The sequence below is a fragment of the Miniopterus schreibersii genome, assembly GCF_964146895.1.
Source record: "Miniopterus schreibersii genome assembly, chromosome: 18".
NCBI lineage: Eukaryota > Metazoa > Chordata > Mammalia > Chiroptera > Miniopteridae > Miniopterus > Miniopterus schreibersii.
The window spans coordinates 1,635,324-1,657,742 of NC_138121.1; the positions used below are offsets into that span (position 1 = coordinate 1,635,324).

General features: G+C 62.5%; 2 protein-coding genes across 2 annotated transcripts; one reads left to right on the forward strand and one right to left on the reverse strand.

The window, feature by feature from the left end:
- Positions 1-5,559: 5,559 nt before the first annotated feature.
- Positions 5,560-8,979, forward strand: GP6 (glycoprotein VI platelet; the record flags this gene model as incomplete). The annotated part of the gene is made up of 5 exons (XM_081119004.1): positions 5,560-5,674; positions 5,760-6,017; positions 6,245-6,529; positions 7,495-7,632; positions 8,748-8,979. The coding sequence occupies 5 exons, from the start codon at positions 5,560-5,562 to the stop codon at positions 8,960-8,962; spliced, it is 1,011 nt and encodes a 336-aa protein (XP_080975130.1). The 3' UTR covers positions 8,963-8,979.
- Positions 8,980-9,656: 677 nt separating this feature from the next.
- On the reverse strand, positions 9,657-17,754 carry NLRP2 (NLR family pyrin domain containing 2; the record flags this gene model as incomplete). The annotated part of the gene is given in 13 exon segments (XM_081119005.1): positions 9,657-9,795; positions 10,239-10,409; positions 11,426-11,596; positions 12,596-12,766; positions 12,983-13,059; positions 13,062-13,158; positions 15,359-15,529; positions 16,029-16,083; positions 16,352-17,120; positions 17,180-17,216; positions 17,218-17,236; positions 17,239-17,295; positions 17,298-17,754. Coding segments are annotated over 13 exon segments (2,391 nt in total).
- Between the last annotated feature and the right edge of the window lie 4,665 nt (positions 17,755-22,419).

Sequence of the window (22,419 nt, forward strand, 5' to 3'; positions counted from 1 at the left end):
GCGGTTCCACCGGCTCCTTTCTGCTCCAAGGAGGCGGAATTGCCTCCACCTGCGCCCCGAGCCCGTCGCTGCAGGATGTTCCCTCCCGGCTGCCGGCTTCTGAAGCTGTCAGGGGGTCTCGGCAAGACGAGGGCTGGAACTCAGTCCGGTTCCGGAGCCCACCCTTTCTGGGGGTGTCATGGGCCCCGACGGAGGAGGGGAGCCTGTCTTCTGCGGCTTGGGGTTGACCCGCCACAAGCCCTCGCCGCCCATGTCTGCTTCCTTTCGGAACCCAGAGGCCCCAGAGACCGCAGGCGCTGACTCACGGTGCCTGAGGCCGCTGCGGGGCCCCCGAGGCTTTGAGGTGGCTCAGGAGCCAGCCCCAACCTTCTCAGATGAAAGATGATAAACCCCATCTAACGACACCCTCAAAACCCACAGACGCCCAGACGGGAGAGTGTGGCAAAGTAACAGGCAGGCCGAGGAAACAGGAGAAAGGGCTGTGGTTTTGGGGGGAGGGTGGATGCTTCACCGAAAGGGACCCAAGTGGGGGTGAAGCCTGCATAGCCTCCTTGGGGCCCGGGAATTGTGCCAGGATGTGTGGCTGCTGGGGACAGGTGGCGATGGGTGTCAGCTGGGCTGGTGCTCGCCCGGCGCTGTTTCCTGGAAGAGGTCAGTCGGGGATATTGGGACCCGGGCAGGTCTTCGACCCAATGACAAGTGTCGTTATAAGACGTTTGAGGACAGAGGGCAGAGGTAGGACTGACGGACCCCAAACCGAGGACGGGCCCTCCCAAGATGCGAAAGGCTAAGAACAGTGTTGTGGGCCTCAGAGCAAAGTGCGGACCCTAGAACGGAGACGCCACACCTACCTGCTCATGCTAACCACTGTCACCCGATAAATTTAATAATAAAACTACAAAAGGGGCAAAGAACAGACTCCCCCCTGGGCTCCTGACGCCTTGATTCTGGACTTCTGGCTTTAGGAACTGAGAGAATACACTTTAAAAATAAAAATGTTATTGATTTTAGAAAGAGGAGGGGAGAGGGAGAGAAACGGCAGTCGGTTGCCTCCCACATGCGCCTGCCTGGGAATCGAACCCCTGACCTTTTCATGCGCAGGGTGGCGCTCCGACCAACTGAGCCTCCCGCCCAGTGCGTTGCTTTAGGCCGCCAAGGTGATGGCAGATTGTTCCAACAGCCAGAGCAAACACACAACTCTTTGGGGCCACGGGAGGGCTGCCAGGGCCCGGGGCCACTTCCTCTCATTTCTGTCCGTGGGAGAGAGAAGCGCGTCCCTGTCACGTCTGGCCGGCTGGGAGCTCATCTTCAGGTCCCCGGGGTCCCGCACAGATGCCCCGGGGCAGTGGCTCCCAGGAGGGCCCCCCAGCACCTGCGCTGCGATGCTCCTGGCGGTTCTGGGGGAGCGCTCTGCACCCCTGTTGAGCAGCACCCCTGGTCTCGACACCAGAGGCTGGTAGCCCCCCCCAGGTGTGACACCCAAACCGTCTGCAGACATTGCCAGGGTGTCCTGAGAGGCAGGAGTCACCTTCTGTCGAGAACCACGGAGGTCGTGGGGCCGGGGTCCATCCCGGGGGCTGTTAGCTGGGGACAGGGGCAGGAGCCGGCCCTAGTCAGTGTTGGCACCTGGGGCGCAGGGCGGGTGGAGGGGGGCCCGGCTGGGGGTGAGCGGTTTTAGAGTTTGACCTCGTTATGGAAACTGCAAATGAGGAAAGGCTGTGGCCGCAGGGAGTGGCTGCCCCCGAGCAGCCTGTTCCTGGGAAGACAAATCAGGAAAGCGGGGTTTTTCTCTAGCGCGACAGGCTCATGCTTTAAAAAAAAAAAAAAAAAAAGCCAAAACCTGTACCCGAGTTCAGCACATGGATGCATCACATGGAGGCCCCCGGGACAGTGTGCGAAAAACTGCGACAACCGGTGCCACTGGCAGAGCTGAAATTCTGTGAAAACCACGAGAGAGACAGGCTGGGAAACAGTAAAACAAACCCGGCCCCCAGGCGGACTGAGAAAGGTGAATCTCAGCGAGAAAAGAGTAGAGGAGGGGAGCCCTTTGGACTCTGCATGGTCCGGGGAGAAAGGAGAAACGGAAATTAGGATTTTGCAGGGGGAAAAAAAAAAAAAAAAGACACGAACTTTTCCCACTGCCGGATAAAAACCCGCAGTTCACCACCCTGACAGTAGAGGGCGCTCTTGTCCGAAAAATTTTCAGAGGAGCTGCGGGAGCGCACTGTTCGGGAGCACAGAGCGGGGGGCGGGGCGAGCCCCGCCCCCCCCGCCCCCCCCGCGGCAGCCCCGCGCCCCAAGTGCCCCGTAAGAGCTGCTGTGACCCGGCGCCGCCGCCAGCCCCGGCCGCTGGCTCAGGGGTTAGGGCGTCGCCCGCGGACAGAAGGGGTTGGGCCCAACTCCCAGTCCAGGGAACGCAGCTGGGTTGCGGGCTCGATCCCCAGCCCGGGCGGGGCACCTGCGGGAGGCAGCCAGCGACGAGTCTGTCACATCGATGGTCTCTCTCTCTCTCTCTCTCATTCTCTCTCTCTCTCTCCAAAAATCTATGGAAAAGCACCCTCCTGTGAGGCCGCAGGAAACAACAAAGGAACAGAAAACACGCGGCCGCCAAATCCTCAGGCTGCACCTGGGCCTGCAGCTCCGAGCGCAGCGCTTGCGCGGGATCCTGCGCGTTCGCCGCGGCCTTTCCTGCGGCGCCCCGCCGCCCTTCGCAAACCCTCACGGGCCCCCGCAGGCCCCGGGGCAGCCCCGCCCCGCCTCCCACGTGCCCGCGGCGGGGAGGCCGGGGCGGGAAACCCACGGGGGAGTCGGGGGCCAGGCGGCGGAGCTGCGCGGAGCCCTGACCTGCGGGAGGAGCGGGTCCCCGCCCTGCTCCCCAGGGATGCGCCGCCCCGCGGGAAGGGCCCGAAGCCGCGGGGTGTCCTGACCTGGGCGTCTCCGCCTGCGAGGACCCCCATCTCCCGTCTTCCAAGCTCTTCGTGGTATTTATGTACGGATTTGGTAATTTTTTTTTTGTTAAGTTGATTTCAGAGAGAGAGGAAGGGAGAGGGAGGGAGGGAGAGAAACAGCAACGACGAGAGCGCCGTGGATTGGCTGCCCCCGCACGGCCCTGCTGGGGTCCCAGGAGCCCGCAACGCGGCGCGTGGCCCGCCCGGGAATCGAAGCCCGGTCGCCCGGACCCTGGTCCACGCTCCTCGGCCGAGCCCCGCCCCGCGGCCTTGGCAGTTCTTCACCATGGCTCCAGTCTGGTGGGAAACCTTTACCCTTCCCCGGAAAGCTCCCCGAACCCCGGCTCTTCCCGCCGGTGGGCACGGAGGAGCCGAGAAGCCCCCCTGCCCCGCCCGCGGGGGCCCAGCTGGTTCAGCATCGCCTGCACCAAAGGGTGCAGGTCCCACTCCCGCCCGGGGCCCAGGCCTCGGCGTCGGGTTTGGTCCCCGGTTGGGGCGAGTGTGGTTGGGGGGTGACCGGGCTCAGGCTGTTTTCCCTCTTGGGGGTGTACCCCAGGAGTGGAGCTGCTGGGTCCCCGGTGATTCCACGTTGGCTCCCGGAGCGGCTGCACCATTTCACCGTCTGGCCAGCCGGGCTCGGGGCTCCCACCTCCCCGCATCCTTGCGGACATTTGTCACCGCCTAGCTTGTTGGTGACAGCCACCCTGGTAGGTGCCGGATGGTATCTCGTTGGGGTTTTGATTTGCAGGACCCCAGAGACTGCGGGAGGCGGGTGGGGGCAGTGGGACCGGGGCCCTGCACCGCTGGCGGCTGGAGATAAGTGAGGCTCCCTGGAGCTTGTGTGCAAGTCATTGTCCGGAGGAGCCGCTCCACTCGATAAGTCCCAGCTGGGAAGGGCCGGCCGGAGGGGGCTGCTTCCTCCCCTCGCACCCCCGGCCCGCTCAGCCCCTCAGGCTTCCCTCCTGGGCCACAGAGCTCAGGACCCGCTGCAGAGCCATGTCCCCGTCTCCGCCCGCCCTTGTCTGTCTCGGTGAGTCCTGCGGGGTGACCTGGGAGACGCAGAGGGACAGGCGCCCGGGAGGAGACCAATCATTGTTTAAAAATGGCAGGAGCGCTGGGTTTCAGAGCGAGAGGCGGCCTGTGAGGGCCTCTTGATGGCCGACGGTCGGGCGGGTGCCAGGGAGGCCGAACGTTGTCCAAGTTTTTCTCCTGTTCACGGCCCCCAGGAAGTGAACAGAGGTTTCTCAGAATTGGCTGTAATTTTCTCCCATGACGCCACTTTTTAAAATTTTCATCCTCACTTGAGGATATGTTTATTGAGTTTTAGAGAGAAAGTAAGAGGAGAGAGAGAGAGACATCGATGGGTTGCCTCCCACAGCCCCCCGGATGGGTGAGTGAACTGGAGGCCGAGGTATGTGCCTGACTGGGAATTGAACCCACAGCCTTTTGGTCACAAGACAACACTCCAGCCAGCCGAGCGACCGTCAGGGCCACTGCACCACTCTGTTTTCATTGTTGACATTATTACAGAAGTCTCCCATTTCCCCCCTTTGGGCTCCACCCAGACCCCACTTTAAATGCAAAAAGCAAAACCTGGACTCGGTAATATCAAGCCTGGGTGATGGATTTAATCTGTCAAATTCCCTTGTGGTCCTGGGGCAAATAATCCTGCTATTGCAACAACGTGGGTGAACTTTGGGGGCTTCGTGCCTGGTGGGCCGAGCCGGACAGAGGGAGGAAATGCTGCAGGAGCTCCTGTATGGAGCCTTAGGAGCCCAGCTCGCAGAAGCAGGGCCGCGGCCGGGCGGCCGGTGAGGGAAGGGAAGGGGCGGGCGTTGGCCACGGGGCAGAAATTCCAGCTAAGCCATGAGTGGGTTCCGGGGTGTAATGAACAGCGTGGGGACCACAGATGATACCGTATACTTGAGAGCTGCTAAGCGAGTAGATCTTCAATATCCTCAGAAACGGTAACTATGTGGCGGGATCGAGGTGTTAGCTGAGGCCACAGTGGCAACCATTGTGCAACATGTAAATGTATCAAATGCAGATGTACACAATGTAGCATGTCAATTACATCTCAGCAAAGCTGGAAAAAATAGTCCCCTTCTCAGAGAAGACGTAATTCTCTATCTAGTTGTCAAGCGTGTGCGTGGGCCCTGGCCAGTGTGGCTCAGTGGTTAGAGGGTCAGCGCATGAGCTGAAGGGTCGCAGGTTCGAATCCTGGGTCAAGGGCACGTACCTGGGTTGCAGATACCAGTCAGGCCTGCAGGAGGCGACCAATGGGTGTGTCTCCTCTGTCACATCCATGTCTCTCTTTCTTTCCCTCCCCCCCCTCCCTCCCACTCTGACGATCCATGAAAAATATCCTGGGGGTTGGATTAACAACAACGACAAAAGGAAGCTCTGTACTGTAACTCACCCCTCCACCTTCCCTCCCCGCCCCCGTCAACCCCTAATCTGCCTTCTGTCTCTGGGCCGATTGACCTATTCTGGACATTTCCTATACGAGGGATCACACCATAGTGGCCTTTTATGGCTGGTTTCTTTCACTTCAATTAAGTGCCTGTGTATTTTTCAAAACAACGATGACAAAGACGGTCCATGCTGGCCGATGTCTTGTCACCGGGCCGGCGGCGGGAACCCGGGCTCCCGCGTGGCCCTGGCCCTCAGCCCTGCCCTTGCGTCCTCAGGGCTGTGCCTGGGGCAGGCGATTCAAGCCCAGCACGGTGAGTCCAGCCCCCGCCTCGGGTTCTGCCAGCGAGGGGGCGGGCGGGCGGGGGGCTGACCTGCTGCCCTGGGCCCGCCTCCCAGGCCTGCTCCCCAAGCCCTCCCTGCAGGCCCTGCCCAGCTCGCTCGTGCCCCTGGAGAAGCCGGTGACCCTGCGCTGCCAGGGGCCCCCGGGCGTGGACTTGTACCGGCTGGAGAGGCTGCGGCCCAGGAAGTACGAGGACCAGGCGGTGCTGTTCATCCCGGCCATGAGGCAGGACCTGGCCGGCCAGTACCGCTGCTCCTACCAGAACGGGAGCCGCTGGTCGGCCCCCAGCGAGCTGCTGGACCTGGTGGCCACCGGTGAGCCCCGGCCTTCAGGGAGGGGAACCGTCTCACCCCCGCCCCTGCCTTTTATTTAAAAATGTGTTTTTTATTGGTTTCAGAGAGAGGAAGGGAGAGGGAGGGAGGGAGAGAATCACCGGCTGGCTGCCTCCCGCAGGCGCCCGACGGGAATCGAACCCGCGGCCCCTGGGCGCCCAGGACGGAGCCGCACCAGGGGGCAGTGGCCTCTGTCTTTTCGTTCCCAGGGGTTTATGAGAAGCCCTCGCTCTCCGCCCAGCCCGGCCCGGCGGTGTCCCCGGGAGGCGACGTGACTCTGCAGTGTCACAGCAAATACAGCTTCAACCAGTATGCCCTGTACAAGAAGGGGGACAGCCGGCCCTACCGGGGCCCCGAGAGGTGGTACCGGGCTCACTTCCCCATCATCACGGTGACGGCCGCGCACAGCGGGACCTACCAGTGCTACAGCTTCTCCAGCCGGTCCCCGTACCTGTGGTCGGCCCCCAGCGACCCCCTGGAGCTCGTGGTCACAGGTGAGGGGGTGCAGAGGGCGCCTGCCTTCCTCGCCCCCCGGCCCTGATGCAAATCCCGAGGGGAGGGCCCCCCAGCCTCTGCCAGGCCCTCAGCCCAGCCCGCTGCAGGGTCCCACCCGCCCGCAGGCGGCTTCCTCACGCACGCTGTGTGCCTGCAGCGGCCGGTGTGCACACGGCGCACACGTGCCGACGGTCATGCCTGTGCCCGAGTCAGGCCGTGCACCCGAGCCTCATCGTACTGAATGCCCACTGCGACGGGAAAATAAAAACAGTGTAAAAAGAGGTGCGCAGCTCTGTTAGCACCTAGAAGGGGGGCTTCTCCCAGAGACCCGTCCCCCCCACTCGAGGGTATTTTTTCCGTTGCTTTTCCGAGAGAGTGGAAGGGGGGGAGAAACATCGGTGAGACAGTCACTGGTGCCTCCCACACGCGCCCCGGCTGGGGCCTGGGACTGAGCCTGCAACCCAGGAACGTGCCCTTGGCCGCAATCGAACCCGGGGCCCTTCGGTCCTGGGGGCCGGCTGAGCCGGCGGGCGGGCGGGCGGGGCTGGCGCAGGTGGGGGGTGGGGTGGGGGTCGCTGAGTGTGCGGGGCGACCGGGAGGGGCTGTGCCCTTTCCGAGGCCGCTCTCCCTCCCACGTGGGTGCCCGCCCCACCCGCAAGCTTATCCCACGGGTTCTGTCACCCCTGGTACCCGCAGGAGCAGGTCTTACTCCTGGGGCCCAAATGAGGGTGCAGGTGGCAGAGATGCAGTGAAAGGGCAGAACTGGGGTTCACCAGGAGGCGCAGCGGCGGTCACTGCGAGGTAGCCCCAGAGTGAGGCAGGGGCGCCTCTCAAGTGCCACTTAGCACCCGGGGGTGTGAGCCTGTGCTCGTTCCAGGTGCGGGGCCTGGGTGGCAGAGATGTCTGCTAGCTCAGGGCCTACCGCGCCCAGGGCACAGGATTCCCGCTTCCTCTGGTTTCTCAGGGATCACGGAGGCACCCAGGCGGCTTCGCACAGACGCGCCCACAGACGCGCCCACAGAGGCGCCCACAGACGCGCCCACAGACGCGCCCACAGAGGTGCCCACAGAGGTGCCCACAGACGCGCCCACCTCTGCAACAGGTAAGTCCTCAGGGCTCACCCTGCTGTCTGGGGTCCGAGGCACCTGGACCCCTTCTTTTATCTTCACCCAAGGAAATGCTTTTTGATTTTAGAGAGAGGAGGGGAGAGAGAGAGAAACACGGATCAGCCGCCTCCCGTATGCGCCCCGACCGGGAGTCGAACCCACGACTTTCTGGTGCAGGGGACGCGGTTCCAACCCACCGAGCACCCGGCCAGGGCCGTGGGCCCTCCCCTCCTTTCTCCCTTTCATCCGATTTCTCCATTGGATTCACTTGTCTTTCACCAATTTGCATTATTAAAAAAACCCCTTATTTCTGCCTGAAGACAATGGGAGTATCCTGAGTAGACAGATTTTTAGAGAGACGAGCGGAGAGAGAGAAATGTCCATCGGTTGCCTCCCACACGCGCCCTGACCGGGGCTGGGCTCAGACCTGCAACCCGGGCACGCGCCCTTGGCTGGGCCTCGAACCCGAGGCCCTGTGGTGCGAGGGCCGGGGCTCTGACCACTGTGCCGCCGGCCAGGCCGCTGGCTGATTCCTGGCTGTGCCCTGACGGGGTCGCGCCCGCACCGTGGGGCATCCGGGCGATGCCCAACCCCTGGGGCCAGGGCCGCCCCTAGTTTAACTTCCACGTTGGGGGGTAGAGGAGATGGCCCACCCCCGGCCCTTCCTCTTTGTGACCCCAGAGCCCCCGGGGTATCGCCATCCCCGCCTCCCCTGCCCACCCCGGGGTCTCCACCTCAAGCTCACAGCTTCCCCGCCCAGAAGCCACGGCCGGGCCCTGGTGTATCGCGGATGAAGCGGAGGGGAAATAACCGTACGGCGGGCGCCCGGGCTTGGGGAGGTCGAGGGCTCCTGGAGGGCCAGAGGGCGATCGAGTCCCCCCCAGAGTAGCCTCTTCTTCCTCCGTCAGCCCAGTGACCCGGCAGCGCCCGGCCGGCGGCGGTTCCAGGGCCCGCGGGGGGCGTGGAGGTGGCTGTGGCAGGGAGCCGGGCCTGTGGAGCCCTGACCCTGGTGCGGGGGGCCTCCAGGAGGGACACCGGGTCTCGGGGGGCACCCGGCTGTGGAAACCGGACCTGGGCTCTGTCACCAGCTCCCGTCCCTCTTCACTCCCAGGTCTCGCCCGTCAGTCCCACGCGAAGGGCAACCTGGTCCAGATATGCCTCGGGGCTGCGATCCTCCTCCTCCTGGTGGGGATCCTGGTGGAAGACTGGCACAGCCGCAAGACGTGCCCCCCGGGCCGGGGCCGAGCTGCCCACAGGCCGCTCCCGCCCGTCCCGCGGGCCCAGAGAGCACCCGGCCGCGGGGAGGGGCCGGCCGGATGGTCATGACCTCAGCCGACGCCGTGGGGGCCTCAAGAGCTTGGTCGCACCGAGAGGGGCCGCGGGCGGGGAGGGGACTTGGAGCGGCGTGGGGCGTGGGCCTGAGCGCAGGTGAGGGGCCGCAGCTGTGGAAAGCGGGGTGTCTTCTCGGTGCTTCACCGAGGAGCCTCCGAGTCAGTATCTACTTGGCTTTCCGATGGCGTCTCGGCCTTTTGGATGAGTCAGGTGTACGCGGCTTCCTGCTGAACTTACACGCACGTGTGCGTGGCCCGTGGACACGGACCACAGGGTGGGGAAGGCCTGGGGCGGGGACCACGGGGGGGAGGGGGGCACATGTAATACTCTCAACAATAAAGATTAAAAAACTGCCTGTGCCTGGGACGGAAGGCGGCTAGCGGACCCCAGGTCTCGCTGCGGACCCCGCGCTCCCCAGCCTCCCCGTCTTCCCTCTACCTCCTGCCAGCTGGGTGCCCGACGGCCTGGGCGCGGCCCGAATCCGCGAGCGCAGCCAGCCTCCTTCACACGTGCTCTGCCCTTTATTTCCCTCCACACCCGCGAGGCCCGCGTGACCGAGTGACCGACGTGCAGGGGGGACGCGGCCGAGGCCCAGACGCACCGGGGCAGCGGCGAGCGCCCGGAGGGGCCGGCAGGGCTCCCCCGCCTCGGAGACCCGCGCCCGACGGGGCTGAGCGGCCCGGGGCGCTCAGAGAACAAAGTCACGGGCGGACGGCCTCTTATTCCTGGGGCGCGCGTTCTGCTCCTCGATCGCCAGCCCCGGGTTGCTCTCCCTGATCGCTCTCAGCAGCTCCTGGGTGTGGGCGTCCGGCGGATCCGTCTTCAACCTGGCGGCACAGTGGGGGGATCACACCTTTCTTCCCGGTTCATCCGCACCGAGGACATTTTTCCTGTTGGTTTTTTTAGAGAGAGTGGAGGGGGGGAGAAACGTGGACGCGAGAGACACATCGATGGGTGGCCTCCTGCACGCGCCCCGCGGGCCCAGGTGGGACCTGCACCCCGGGCACACGCCCTTGACGGGAATCGGCCCCGACCCTTTGTTCACGGGCCGACGCCCTGACGGGCGCCACGCCGGCCAGGGCCGGTCTTATCTTTTGACTCGATTTACCGGCCACAGCAGCAGGAGGGATGGACAGACAGGTATCTGGCGACCGAACATCAGTGGACGTAAACGGACCGTTAGCGACAGAGGCGCCCACCAGGAGCCCCGTCCTTGGCGCTCCCTCAAAATCTATAGTCACGGAGCAAACGTGGGGGGCGGGGGTCATACCTGAGCTCCCGGAGGGGGCAGCTTTGCAGTTTCAGGACCTCGCCCAGCACCCCTGTCCCGCTAGGTCCCAAGGGGTTCTGGCCCAGGTCCAGGGCGACGAGGCTCCGGCCGCTGCGCAGGGCGGACGAGAGGTCCGCGCAGCCGAGAGGGGTGATGGCGCAGCCCCACAGCCTGCGGGAGAAACGCCGAGATCCGTCCCGCGTTCACTCGTCCGCTCGCCCAGCCTGGGCTCACTGGAGCCACCGGACGCGCCGGGCACACTCGTGGGTGTCGGGGCCCAGCCCTGGGCCACGCGGGTCTCTCCCCTCGGAGTTTGGAAATGAGACGGAGCAGCGACTGGTGTGCTGTCCACAAGGAGAAGAGGAGGGTGACGGGCTCGGGGGCGAAGGGAGAGACGGGGCGCCCACCGCGAGGGGCGAGGGAGGCCTGAGGGGTAGAGCGCGAGCACAGAGGCGTTGTGTGTGCGCGTGTGTGTGCGTGTGCGGGCGTGTGTGTCCGTGTGCGCATGCACATGCATGTTGGGGGCGTGTGCACACACATGTGTGCGTGCGTGTGCATGTGTGCGTGTGTGTGCGTGTATGTGTGTGTGTGCGTGTGCGGGCGTGTGCATGTGTGCGCGCGCGCGTGTGTGTCCGTGTGCATGTGTGTGCGTGTGTGCGTGCGTGTGTCCGTGTGCGCATGCGCATGCATGTTGGGGGCGTGTGCACACACATGTGTGCGTGTGTGTGCATGTGTGCGTGTGTGTGCGTGTATGTGTGTGTGTGCGTGTGCGGGCGTGTTGGGGGCGTGGAGAACAGATCCAGACGCCTGGAAGGGCAGCGCGGTTCCAACAAGGGCTACACCCGGTATTTGAAAGGACAGAGGAATAAAGGCGACACACGAAGGCTTTTGTTGTGAGGAAACAAAACAGTCCTAACAACTGACTGACTCGTGAGTGGGAGGGAGGGAGGGAGACTGGCTGCTGCACTTGCTGATGCATCGGGGTCCTCGTTGCAAGCGCCCTGACTGGGGGTCGAGCCCCCAACCTTTGGGCGTCGGGGTGACGCTCTAACCCACTGCGCTGCCCGGTCCAGGGGACTTAAAACACTGACTTGGGCTCATTCCAGCCCCGTTAGAGCTGCGGGGAGGGGCTGCTACGCCGACCCCCCTTCAGACACGGACGGATGGAAGAAACAAGAGCCACTGACCACAGACGCCGGAGGCCACACGACGGCGTCTTCAGGGCCTCCCACAGGAACCTCAGCCCCGCGGCCCCCACGTGGTTCAGCCCCAGGTCCAGGTGCCTGAGGCTCGAGCTCTGCTGCAGAAGCGTCGAGAGGGCAATGCAGCCATCGCTGCTGATGTTGCAGTGGAATAGCCTGGACGTCGTCCCACGGAGCAGAAAGCAAACGAGCTCTGTTAGCCCTCGCTGGCGAGACCAGCCAGACCACGGCCTCGGCCTCCGGCCGGGGCAGCCTCCCTCCCTCCCTCCCTCCCTCCCTCCCCCTCCCCCTCCCCCTCCCTCCCCTCCCTCCCTCCCTCCCTCCCTCCCCCTCCCCCTCCCCCTCCCTCCCCTCCCTCCCCTCCCTCCCTCCCTCCCTCCCTCCCTCCCTCCCTCCTTTTAAAATTTATTTGTTTAAACTGAATGTATTGGGGCGACATTGGTTAATAAAATCATACAGCACAGCCCTGGCCAGTTTGGCTCAGTGGCCAGGGCATCGGCCGGTGGACTGAAGGGCCCCAAGTCCGACTCCGGCCAAGGGCAGGGACCTGGCTGCGGCCCATCGATGTCTGTCCCCCTCCCTGCCCCCTCCACTCTCTGAAAAGCAGCAGAAAAACCCTCGGGGGAGGGTTAGAGCAAAAACAAAAACGAGGCTGAACAGAATCTCCGAATAGAAGCAGCGCAGCCGGTTTCTGCCTGAAAACGCGTCCACGAGGTTATATTGACAGGAGCAGCGCTGAGTGTGCCGGCGGCCACGGCACCTGCGCCCAGCTGCAGGCACCGGGTGTGCCACGCGGCCCTGAGGGCACACGGGAAACGAAACCCAACCCGGCGGCAGCCGCAGCCGCCAAGTTCCCCTGAAATATCGGCACCGTCTGTGCTTTTCCTCCCTCCCTCTCCCCAGGTCTCACCGTCAGCATCATACTCGGGGGTTCAGAGAAATTACGAAGCCCCGCTGGACGCCAGGGCACACACGGACAGACACACGGACACACGGACAGACACAGGGACACACGGACAGACACAGGGACACACGGACAGACACACGGACACACGGACAGACACAGGGACACACAGACAGACACACGGACACACGGACAGACACACAGACACAGGGACACAGACACGCAGACAGACACGCAGCCGGGGGACTCACACCAAGGGCTGCAGCCGACTCTCGGGGTAGCTCAGGCCCTCGCACAGAAGCCTCACCCCACGGTCCCCAAGGTCGTTCTTGGCCAGGCTCAGGTGCGTCAGCCGAGGGTTGACGACCAAAGCGGACGAGAGCTCCTGGCAATAGGCTCCGGTGAGGTGACAGTTTTCCAACCTGCGGGTCCCACGGCGAGAAAGCGGCTCCAAAGCCCAACCCGGGGAGAGCTGGCCTCGCTCCCGCCCTCCCGGCGACCCTGCGCCTGCCAGTGACCCCGGGGGGGGGGGGGGGGCCGGACGCGGGGACCAGACGTGGGGCAGGCGTTGTCTCCCTGGGGGGGGGGCCCCAGATCCAAACACAAAGACGCCCCGCGGGGAAGGAGGGGACACTCACGCCAGCCGCTGCAGGAGGCACTTGGGGTGCCTCAGGGCCGCGAACAGCAGCTTGGCGCCCTGGTCCCCGAGGTCGCCGTCCCGTCCGTGAGGTTCAGGCAGGTGAGGGAGCCATGGGCCTCGAGGGAGGCGGCGAGATCGGCCCACTGCTGGGCGGTGGCCGAACAGGACACCAGCCTGCAGGGGACGTGGGATGAATTCATCCTGGAGAACCAAACCCGGTCCCGTCTCCAGGTCCACCCCCCGCGCCACGCGGTCGGTCGGGCGACAGCCTGGACCACGCGGTCGGTCGGGAGGATGGCTGTCAAAGTGCGGTCCCTGGACCCCCTGCGTCACCAAAAGCTAGGGGTGGACATCTCCAGAAACCCTGGGTGCAGGGTCCAGTGATCTGTGTTTTCGGGGGGCCCTGCCATCACCCGGGAGATGAGCTACAGCAAGTCCTTGGGCCATGTGCCCAGAGCCTGACTGGGAAGATCTGCACGAGACGGGAGAGTCTGGGTTTGAAGAGGTTCTCAGCCCTGAGCCCTGGCCGGTGTGGCCCAGCGGTCAGGGCGTCGGGCCTCGGGTTTGATTCCCGGTCAGGGGCACGTTCCTGGGCTGCAGGCCTGGCCCCCAGCCCTGGTCGGGGCGCGTGGGGGAGGCGGCCAATGGATGTGTCTCTCCCATCGATGTCCCCCCCCAACTCTCTCTGAAAAGCAACGGAAAAAACATCCTCGGGTAAAAACTAAAAAAAGAAGTTCCCAGGTGGCCCCGGCGGGTGGCTGGGTGGTTACGGCGCCGCCCTGCTGGCCGAGGCTGTGCAGGCAGCTCCCTTCCTGTGCGGGGGGCTCGTAGGGTGGCGAGAGGCACCTGAGACACTGCAGGTGACACTTGGGGTGCCTCAGGGCCCCACTCAGGACGGGGAGCACAGTATTCTGGTCCTTCCTTGAAGGGTCAGGTGCGTGAGGGTCTCGTAGCCGCTGAAAAGGACCCCGAGGCTCCGATAGGCATCGGCCGGGGCAGGTCCCTGAGGCTGGGGCGGGGAAATCGAGGGTGAGCGCTCGCACCCCCGGCCCCGCCCCGCCCCCCCAGAAAGCAGGGGCTCCGGGCGTCTCAGCGTCGCCCCTTTCCCCTCACGTTGCCACCTTTACTGAGGGATTACAAACACGCACAAACTGTGTGTTTAAGGCGCAGGACTGCGCTTTCGATACGCGTGGCCCCGAGAGGCCACGGCGCCCACGCTGATCAGCATTTCCCTCACCCCCGGGGCTAGCGCTTCCGCACTGTGTGGCCAGAGCCCCTGAGAGCGAACCTCTCACTAGGCTGGAGGAACGTGTCTCGCGTTCCCGAGCCTTTGCACCCGCGACGCTCATCTCATTTTAGAAACGATCAGAGGCTCCAACTTCTTTTTTTAAAATGAAGATGTGTTTTGTTTTTTTTTTTCATTGATCCCAGAGAGAGAGGAAGGGAGATGGAGAGAGAAAAACATCGATGGGTGTGTGACCGGGGATCAAACCTGCAACCTGGGTAGGTGCCCTGGCCGGGAATCGGACCCACGACCCTTCGGGGCAGGGCGGACGCTCTAACCACTGGGCGCACCGGCCAGGGCAGAAGCTCCGGCTTCTTCGGTCGCCTCACACTCTTGCCGAAGGGAAGTCGGTCGTGAGCAGCTGCTCCGGGCGAAAGCTGTCCGACCGCATTTCCCCCCCTTTTTATTAAGTTTATCGCCCTGGTCGGGTGGCTCAGGCGGTTGGAGCATCGCCCTGTACCCCGAGAGGTGGCGGGTTCGATCCCGGGCCAGGGCGCACACAAGGACCAGCCAGTGAGGCATAAAGGAGCAGAGCAGGTCGGTGTCTCGCTCTCTCTCTCATCAATAAAAACAGTAAGGACAACGTGCGAGCTCTGCGAGACGAAGACAGTTCTGCAGCCCAGTGGAGGCGAAGGCCGGACGACACGAACGCACTTGCTCCCACCGAGCTGCTCTTAACAACGTTTAAGGTGGTTAGTTTTCTGTTATCACATATTTAAAAAAATGTGTCTTTATTGATTTCAGAGAGAGGAAGAAAGAGGGAGAGAGAGAAACGTCAATGATGAGAGTCACTGATCGGTTGCCTCCTGCACCCCCTGCCGGGGATGGAGCCCGAAACCCGGGCCTGTGCCCGGACCTGGCATCGAACCGCGATCTCCCGGTTCCTGGGTCAGTGCTCAGCCGCCGAGCCCCGCGGAAAAATAAGTGGAAAAATTACTCTATAGGATTCAATAGACAAACCTGGGGACTAGACCACCTAAATCTCTATGTCCTGAGCACTTGGTTGGAGTTGGGGGGCAAGGGCTCAAATACTGCTCCGAAGAGCTGGGTCGTGCCCTGGGGGTTCGATCCCGGCCGGCGCCTACTTACACCACTCTCTGGAGACTGCGCGGAGCGGAGGCTATTTTTTCACAGAGAATCCTGACGACCGAGGCGCCGAGGAAGCTCTGGCTGACGTCCAGAGACGTGAGGTTCTTGTTGGAGCCGAACGTGGAGCACAGGTCCACCCAGAAGGGGAGCAGGGGCCCATCTTCCCGGGACCTGCGGGCGGCCACAGGGAGGGAATCACGCTTGGACGTCGCTGTGGAGCTATTTAGGGGGCTCTGGGCACCCGCCTGTAATGAATGAGTTCAGCTCAACGTGGGATGGCGGCCCTGGCCGGGTAGCCCATTTCTAGCGTCATCCCGACACGCCAACGTTGCGGGTTTGGTTCCCGCGCAGGGCGCAGACCTAGGCTTCGGGTTCTATCCCTGGTCGGGGGCACGTGGGAGGCAACCGGTCGATGTTTCTCTCTCTCCCCCTCTCCTCTCTTTAAACACATCCTTGGGTGGGAGTTAAAAAAAAACCCCCAAACCTGGAGAGTATTACGCTGAGCGAAATAAGCCAGGCAGAGAAAGACGAGAACCACATGATCTCACTCATATGTGGAACCTAAGGAACAGAATAAACCGATGAACGAAACAGGTGCAGAGACGTAGAAGCAGGGAGCAGACCGAGGGGTCCCAGGGGGAAGGGGGACGAGGGGAGATTAACCGGAGACCTCCTATAGCCACACGCGTAGCCCACGGACACAGACAATACGGGGCAGAGGCTGGCTGAGGGGGGAGACGAGGGGCGTCTGTAATATTCTCCACAATAAATTTAATAAAAAAATTGCTCAGTAAAAGAAAGGCCCCCAAACAAGGTTTGGTCCCCCCCTTCCTAATCTGAACGCCGTGGTGTCTGCGCTGAACGCTGAGCCCGCGGGAAGGAATTCCGGCAGGAGGAAAGCACCGCCCCGAGCCCCCGAGCAGCCGGCTGCCCCCGCGGAGCCCGGCGCGGGGCTGGGGCGACGCGCGAGCCGTGGCGAAGGCGCGTCCTCACCTCGCGGCCCACGTGCCCGGCTCGGCCGCGCCCCCGCCTCCAGGAAGGCCCCCTTCTCCAGCGGCAGGGAGCGTCCCCCAGGTCCCGACAGCGCCCTCCGCAGGCGCAGGCACGGCTCCGGGACCCGCCGGCGCCGCCTCTGGGACTCCAGCTCCCGCAGCCCGGCCGCGGGGAAGGGCGGCGCCCGCCTCAGCCCCGGGACGCGGGCAGCCGAAAGCCGCCTCCAGCCCCTGCTCGCTGCTCGTGGCACAGGCCGAGGGGGGGGCCAGGCGCCCAGGTCAGGGCTCCGCAGCCTCGCTTCGGGGACAGCAGCGCCCGCAGGTCCCGACGCGGCGCCCGCCCCGCCCCGGGCCGTCCAGGGGCAGAGCAGGGCGGCGGGGCTGCTGCAGGCCGGGCGAGGAATCCCCGGCAGCCCTGCCCTCCCGCGCCGCAGGACGCTGGCGCCCAGGAAAGGCTGCAGGTCCGCCCCGGGACCCCGAGGCCCCCAGGTCCCTCCGTCGAACACCGACGCCTGCGCCCCGACGCCCGGCCGCCAGGAGGCCCAGGGCCCGCAGCGCAGCCGGGAGGCGCGGGCGGGGGCCGCGGGGCCGCGGAACCGGCCGCACAGGAAACGCAGGAACAGCGAGGTGCTGGTCGGCCCGCGGCCGGGGTCCTCCCCTTCTCCATCTGCCCTCTGACACTGCAGGGCACCCAGCACCCGGCGGGGCGCGCCCAGCTGGAGCAGCGCTGGGCTGCTGTTCGCCAGCTCGGAGGCGCGCAGGGCCCGGGCCTGCTCCCCAAAGCGCTTCAGGAAAAACTCCCTCCTGTCGGGCTCCCGGAGCCCCCCACCTCCACGAGCAGCGGCTGGCCCACCAGGAGCCGGAGCTCTCAGGGCCCCCGGGCGCTGGCGACCAGCAGCCTGGCCTTGGGCAGCAGCTTTCTCTTCAGCAAGCTGCCCAGCAGGACGGCACCGGCTTCTGCCTCCTCCAGTCCCCGCAGGTGTCACGGATGAGTGACCCCGAGGGGACCCTCAGCTCATCGAAACCGTCGACGACAAACAGGACCTTCCGCCCCTGGGCCAGGATCGCGCTGGCTCCCGGGGCACCCGGGCATCTCTCAGCTATCAGCTCCTCGAGAGTGCAGGCCCGCTGGCGGCCGAGCTCCCGGCAGCTGAGATAGAAGGTGGCACCGGGTGTCCCGGGGGCGTTGCCCTGTGTCCAGTCCAGCATCCACTTCTTGGCCAGCGTGGTCTCCCCGAGGCCGGCCGGGCCGTGCAGCACCACCGTGTGTGGAAAGGGGCCTGCGAGCTTTTTCGGGTCACGGGAGGGGACCAGCTTCTCGTATCTCTGGGTGAATTGATGGAGGTTTTCACTGGCTCCGGGCCAGAGGCCTTTCTCCCCGATGGGCCCGAATGTCTTCGACATCCTTCCGTATACACCCCGTGAACCTTCAGGGACAGGAGAAAGGGGATGGACAGATAGAGCTGGTCAATCATTAGGAAAAAAGTGCTTTGTGTTACGTGGGAAAGAAAAACACGGAGAAGCGAGGCTCCGGAAGAGCCGCCTGCCACCGGGCTCTCTCCTGAAAGGCGTGGGACAGACCTGCTTTGCTCCTTCCAGACTCCCCCTTAGTTCTTCTGGGCTCATGACACTTTCTCCCTGTACTTGTGTGAACTCTGGAAAAGAGAAATTAAAGTGCGCGTGACACACGATAGGTGTGCCCTGCAGACAACGGAGTATTACACGGCCACGAAAAAGAACAAACTCTTGCCACCTGCAAAGCTCTGCAAAATTTACTGGAAATTATTACTAGTGCACTTGGCGTGAAAGACATGATGCACCAATTATAGTTGGAAAAAGCCAAGAAATCCCGCCACCCGGCAGGCTTGAGAGAAGGACGCGTGTTCAACGGCCCAGATCATCCGCTGGGGCGAGGCTTCACCGTGGAGCTGGGCGAGGGCCTCAGTTTGCTAGAACTGAAGTCGCCTGAGCATGTTCAAGTGCAAAATCTAAGAGAAACTCTCGCCAAATACTCCTACTTTCCTAGGAGCTGAATTCTAATTCTTCTCAGTCATCCTCCATGAGACAGTTGGTGATTGTAGATAGCGGAGAAAATGAGGGGGGACGGGGAGGAGGGGAGCCCCGGGCACCGCTGGTGGGAGCGCAGACGGGCCGCCGCCGCGGGAACCAGGACGCAGGGCCCTCAAAACGTTAAAAACGGAGCTGCCTTAGGACCCAGTGACCCCACATTTGAAAATATACCCTAAGAAACCGGAAATGCTAAGTTGAAGGACTACATGCCCCCCACGTCCACAGAGCGTTATTCACAACGGCCAGGATCCGGGGACAGCCGCGCCCACCGGCGGGCGAGGGGAGAGAGAGCCGCGGGGCGTTCACGCCACAAAAAGTGGGTCTCTTACCGTCTGCGGCGGCGCCCAGGGACCCGGAGGGTGTTGCGCTGAGTGAAAGAATCGAGCGGGAGAGAGACAAGCACCCCGTGACCTCGCTCGTAGGGGGAGTCTAGTGAACCGAATAAACTGGTGAACAAAGTAGGCCGAGGCCGGGGAGCAGGGAGCAGACTGACCCCCGAGACGCCCGCACAGCCTCCAGGGTGCAGGCCGGGGCGTTTCAGAAGGAAAAAGCCAGCGGGTTACCCTGGGAATGAAGCGCTTCGTTCCCCGGGAGAGAGAAGGGAAATGGCCCAGACCCGCCTGTTTCCAGGCTGCGGATCGTTGGGCAACACTCGCTGTGTAACCGCAGCGGAGGCGAGAAAGGTGGCGGTGGAGCGGGTCTCCCGGGGACAGCGCCACCCCCGGGCGCCCGGTGGCCGCCTTTGCGCTGAAACGAGGCCGAGGCCCAGGGGGAAGCGGGGGCACCGTGACCCCGTGACCCCGTGACACGCTCACAGCGAAACACATTTAAGAGCGTAAGTGGGGCACTTATGGGTGGAATCAAAACAAAATAAACAAAACTGAAGCAGACTCAGAGACACAGGACAGACGGACCGAGGGCTGCCAGAGGGGAGGGGGCCTGGGGCCTGGGGGAAAGGGGGGTGAGAAGCGCGCGGTGGTTACGGGACAGTCGCGGGCATGAGGTGCCGCCCGGGGAACATGGTCACAGCGCAGTAACCACGGGGGGCCGGGGGCCGGGGCCGGGCTTATCGGGGGAACACGTCGTGAGCTATATAAATGCCCAACCCCGGCGCTGTAGGCCTGAGAGTAATTAAAATAGCTAATATCCATGCAATCAAAAAATGAAATGAAAAGAATAACTAGGAAAAAAGGAAATGCAACAGGAGGGGGTGGGCGGGAAGAGATTAGCCAAATAATTTATAAGCGTAACCCGCGGGCACCGGCGAGGTGAAGGCGGGGGGAGGCGGGAGCGGGGGCACGGGGCCCACGGGGGGAGAAAGGGGGGACATCTGTAGTACTTCCAACAATAAAGATAAAATTTAAAACACGCAGCTGCAGATTCTTACCCTGGTCTCGACCTTTCTGCCTTTAATTAGCCTGCGTTTTATTTGCACCAGGACCCATTTAATAGCAAAAACGATTCAGCTGCATCACGGAGGCCGCGGGTCAGAGAAGGACCCAAACTTTCCCTGGCGTTTAGCAGACGAGCTCCCACCAAGAGCGGTTTCGGGGAAAGCGTCGGGCCAGATGCTGGATCACGAAGGACGGGAGCGGGTGCGAGGGGGTGATGCGGGGAGGGCACCGACCGCCACGTCCAGGGCGGTGGCCCAGGGCCGGGAAACCGGGGACCAGGCGCCGGCCTCGGGGCAACGGGAGCTTCGGGCCTAGACTCCCGAGTGCGTCTTTGCCCCGGAAACGTTGCGAAGGGCACACGTTTCACGGAAAATGCGCCGTTTTCTGTTGTTCTCGTCGGGGCAAGTGAACCCAGTCGACACGTTTACCCGGGGACCTTGGCAAACGCGGGCTCGGCAGGAGAAAAGAAAAGCCGCTCAGGGTGGCGGAGCCAAGGCCGGTTCCGTCTTTTCCCAAAGCGAAATCTGACTTGAAACTTCAAAAGTTAAAACTACAAACGTTAAAAAAAAAAGAGAGATGATAGATTTTTACTGTAGACTCGGCCGGACGCACTCACCTCCCGCACCCGGACCCGCTCTCTGGCCACTGAGCGCCGAGGTCTGGGAACCTTCCCATAAAAAAGCCTCTGTTTTCGCCCCAACTCTGTGATTGGCCCTCGGGACCCAACCCCATGGCCGGGAAGACCCCGCATCCGGCGTGGTTAGCGACGGGTGGAGGCCCTTCCTTCCACGCGAGCCCCGTTTCCTCAGCGTCCTGGGACCTGGCAGCGGGGTCCACTCCCCTGCCTCCAGCGTCGCGTTCAAGTGCCGGCGCCCAGAGGTTCTGACACGGCCTGCTGAGGCCAGGGCTCGTCGGGGAGCCCAGGTGCCTGCAATTGCCGCCAAGCTCAGGGCCTCGGCCGCGAGGAGCTGCCTCCTGCTGCATGCAGATTTTTAAAAAATTGATGAGAGAGAGAGATTCGTTGTTCCACGTATTTATGCACCCGTTGGATTCATTGGCTGATTCCTGTGTGCGCCCTGCCAGGGACTGAGCCCACAGTCTTGGCGCATCAGGACAGCGCTCTAACCAGCCGAGCTTCCAGGCCAGGGCCCGGGTATTTTATTTTATTTTTATTTATTAATTTTTTAAATATATCTTTAAGAGAGAGGTAGAGAGAGAGAGAGAGAAACCTCAATGATGAGAGAGTCGTTGATCGGCTGCAGCCTGCAACCTGGGCCTGTGCCTTGACCAGGAATCGAACCCCGATCTCCTGGATCCTAGGTCAACGCTCACGGTTGAGCCACCCCGGCTGGGCCATAACATTTTTTGTGTGTGTGAATGTCTGTGTGAGCTTGTGTGTTTCTCTGTGGCTATTTAAAGAAGACTGAACTGAGATTTCCGGAGAATTCCTCCTTGTGTAACCAACCCTGAGGTCAGGTTCCCCAAACGTTGCCTCGAACGTGACTCACATCTTCTATTTTGAGAGGTGGTGCAGGCGGTTTCCAAGAAATTCCGCACAACAGATGCTTCTCACAACTTCGTTTTTTTTTTTAAAAAAAATTAGGTTAGAAAGTCACAGAGGTGGAAGAAGTGGGCTCGGGAAACAAGTTCCAGAGGCAAAATAGGGGGCCCTTGGGGCTTGGGGGGCGGGGGAGGCGCGGGCAAGCTCCAGGAAGAGCCCCAACTTCCCCTTCTGACTCCACCACAAGGCAGGCCGGCTGCCGCAGCCCCGGGCAGCTGTAAGACCTGCTTTCCTTCCATGCTTGTGGCCTAATGAGGGCTCAGGCCTGACCTCCTCTGACCCGGCTTCTTTCCCGCGCCGGCCACTGGTCTCCCGTCCCCTCAGTCCCTTTCGGTCCCGACTCCACTGCGGTCTCCGGGGAGACTGTCTCAGATACGTCCGGATGCATCACGGCTCCAGCCAGCACTCCCCTTCACCCCAACCCCTTTTTCTGTTTTTTCATTTCATTTTTTATGTTTCTGGAGCAGGGCCGGCCCTCCCGTGTCTCCGCCCTTCCTACCAGTCGCCGTGTGGCCTCTTCTGTAAGTCCTCGGTTATAAGAGTCCTTCTCGGCTGGTCTTCGGCTGGTTATTTGGGGGATTGTTCTTTAATTTCACTGTAATTCCGGTTTGTCCCTGGGAGCAGGAGGGTGTGAGATCCTCCAGCGACAGTTTGCTTTCAATATTACTTTATGTCAGGTTCAGGCGGGCCGCACAGTGGTCGCAGGGCCGTACGCTTTACAAAGTGTCCCCTTGACAGTTCCAGCGCCCGCCTGGCACCTCACATACCCGACGAAACCCGTGGCACTAGTCTGAACGCTTCTTTCATGGACATCTTATATATTTTACTACTGAAAATGCAAAGAAAAAAATGAAGATGTGGGGCTGTGTAAAAACCTGTGGCTCGCCAAGTTTGGCCTGCGCGTGGGTGATAATTTGCTGAGCCTGCACTAGACCACATTATATATACACATTATATATATTATATCTATCTATCTATCTATCTATCTATCTATCTATCTATCTATCTATCATCTATCTATCTATCTATCTATCTATCTATATC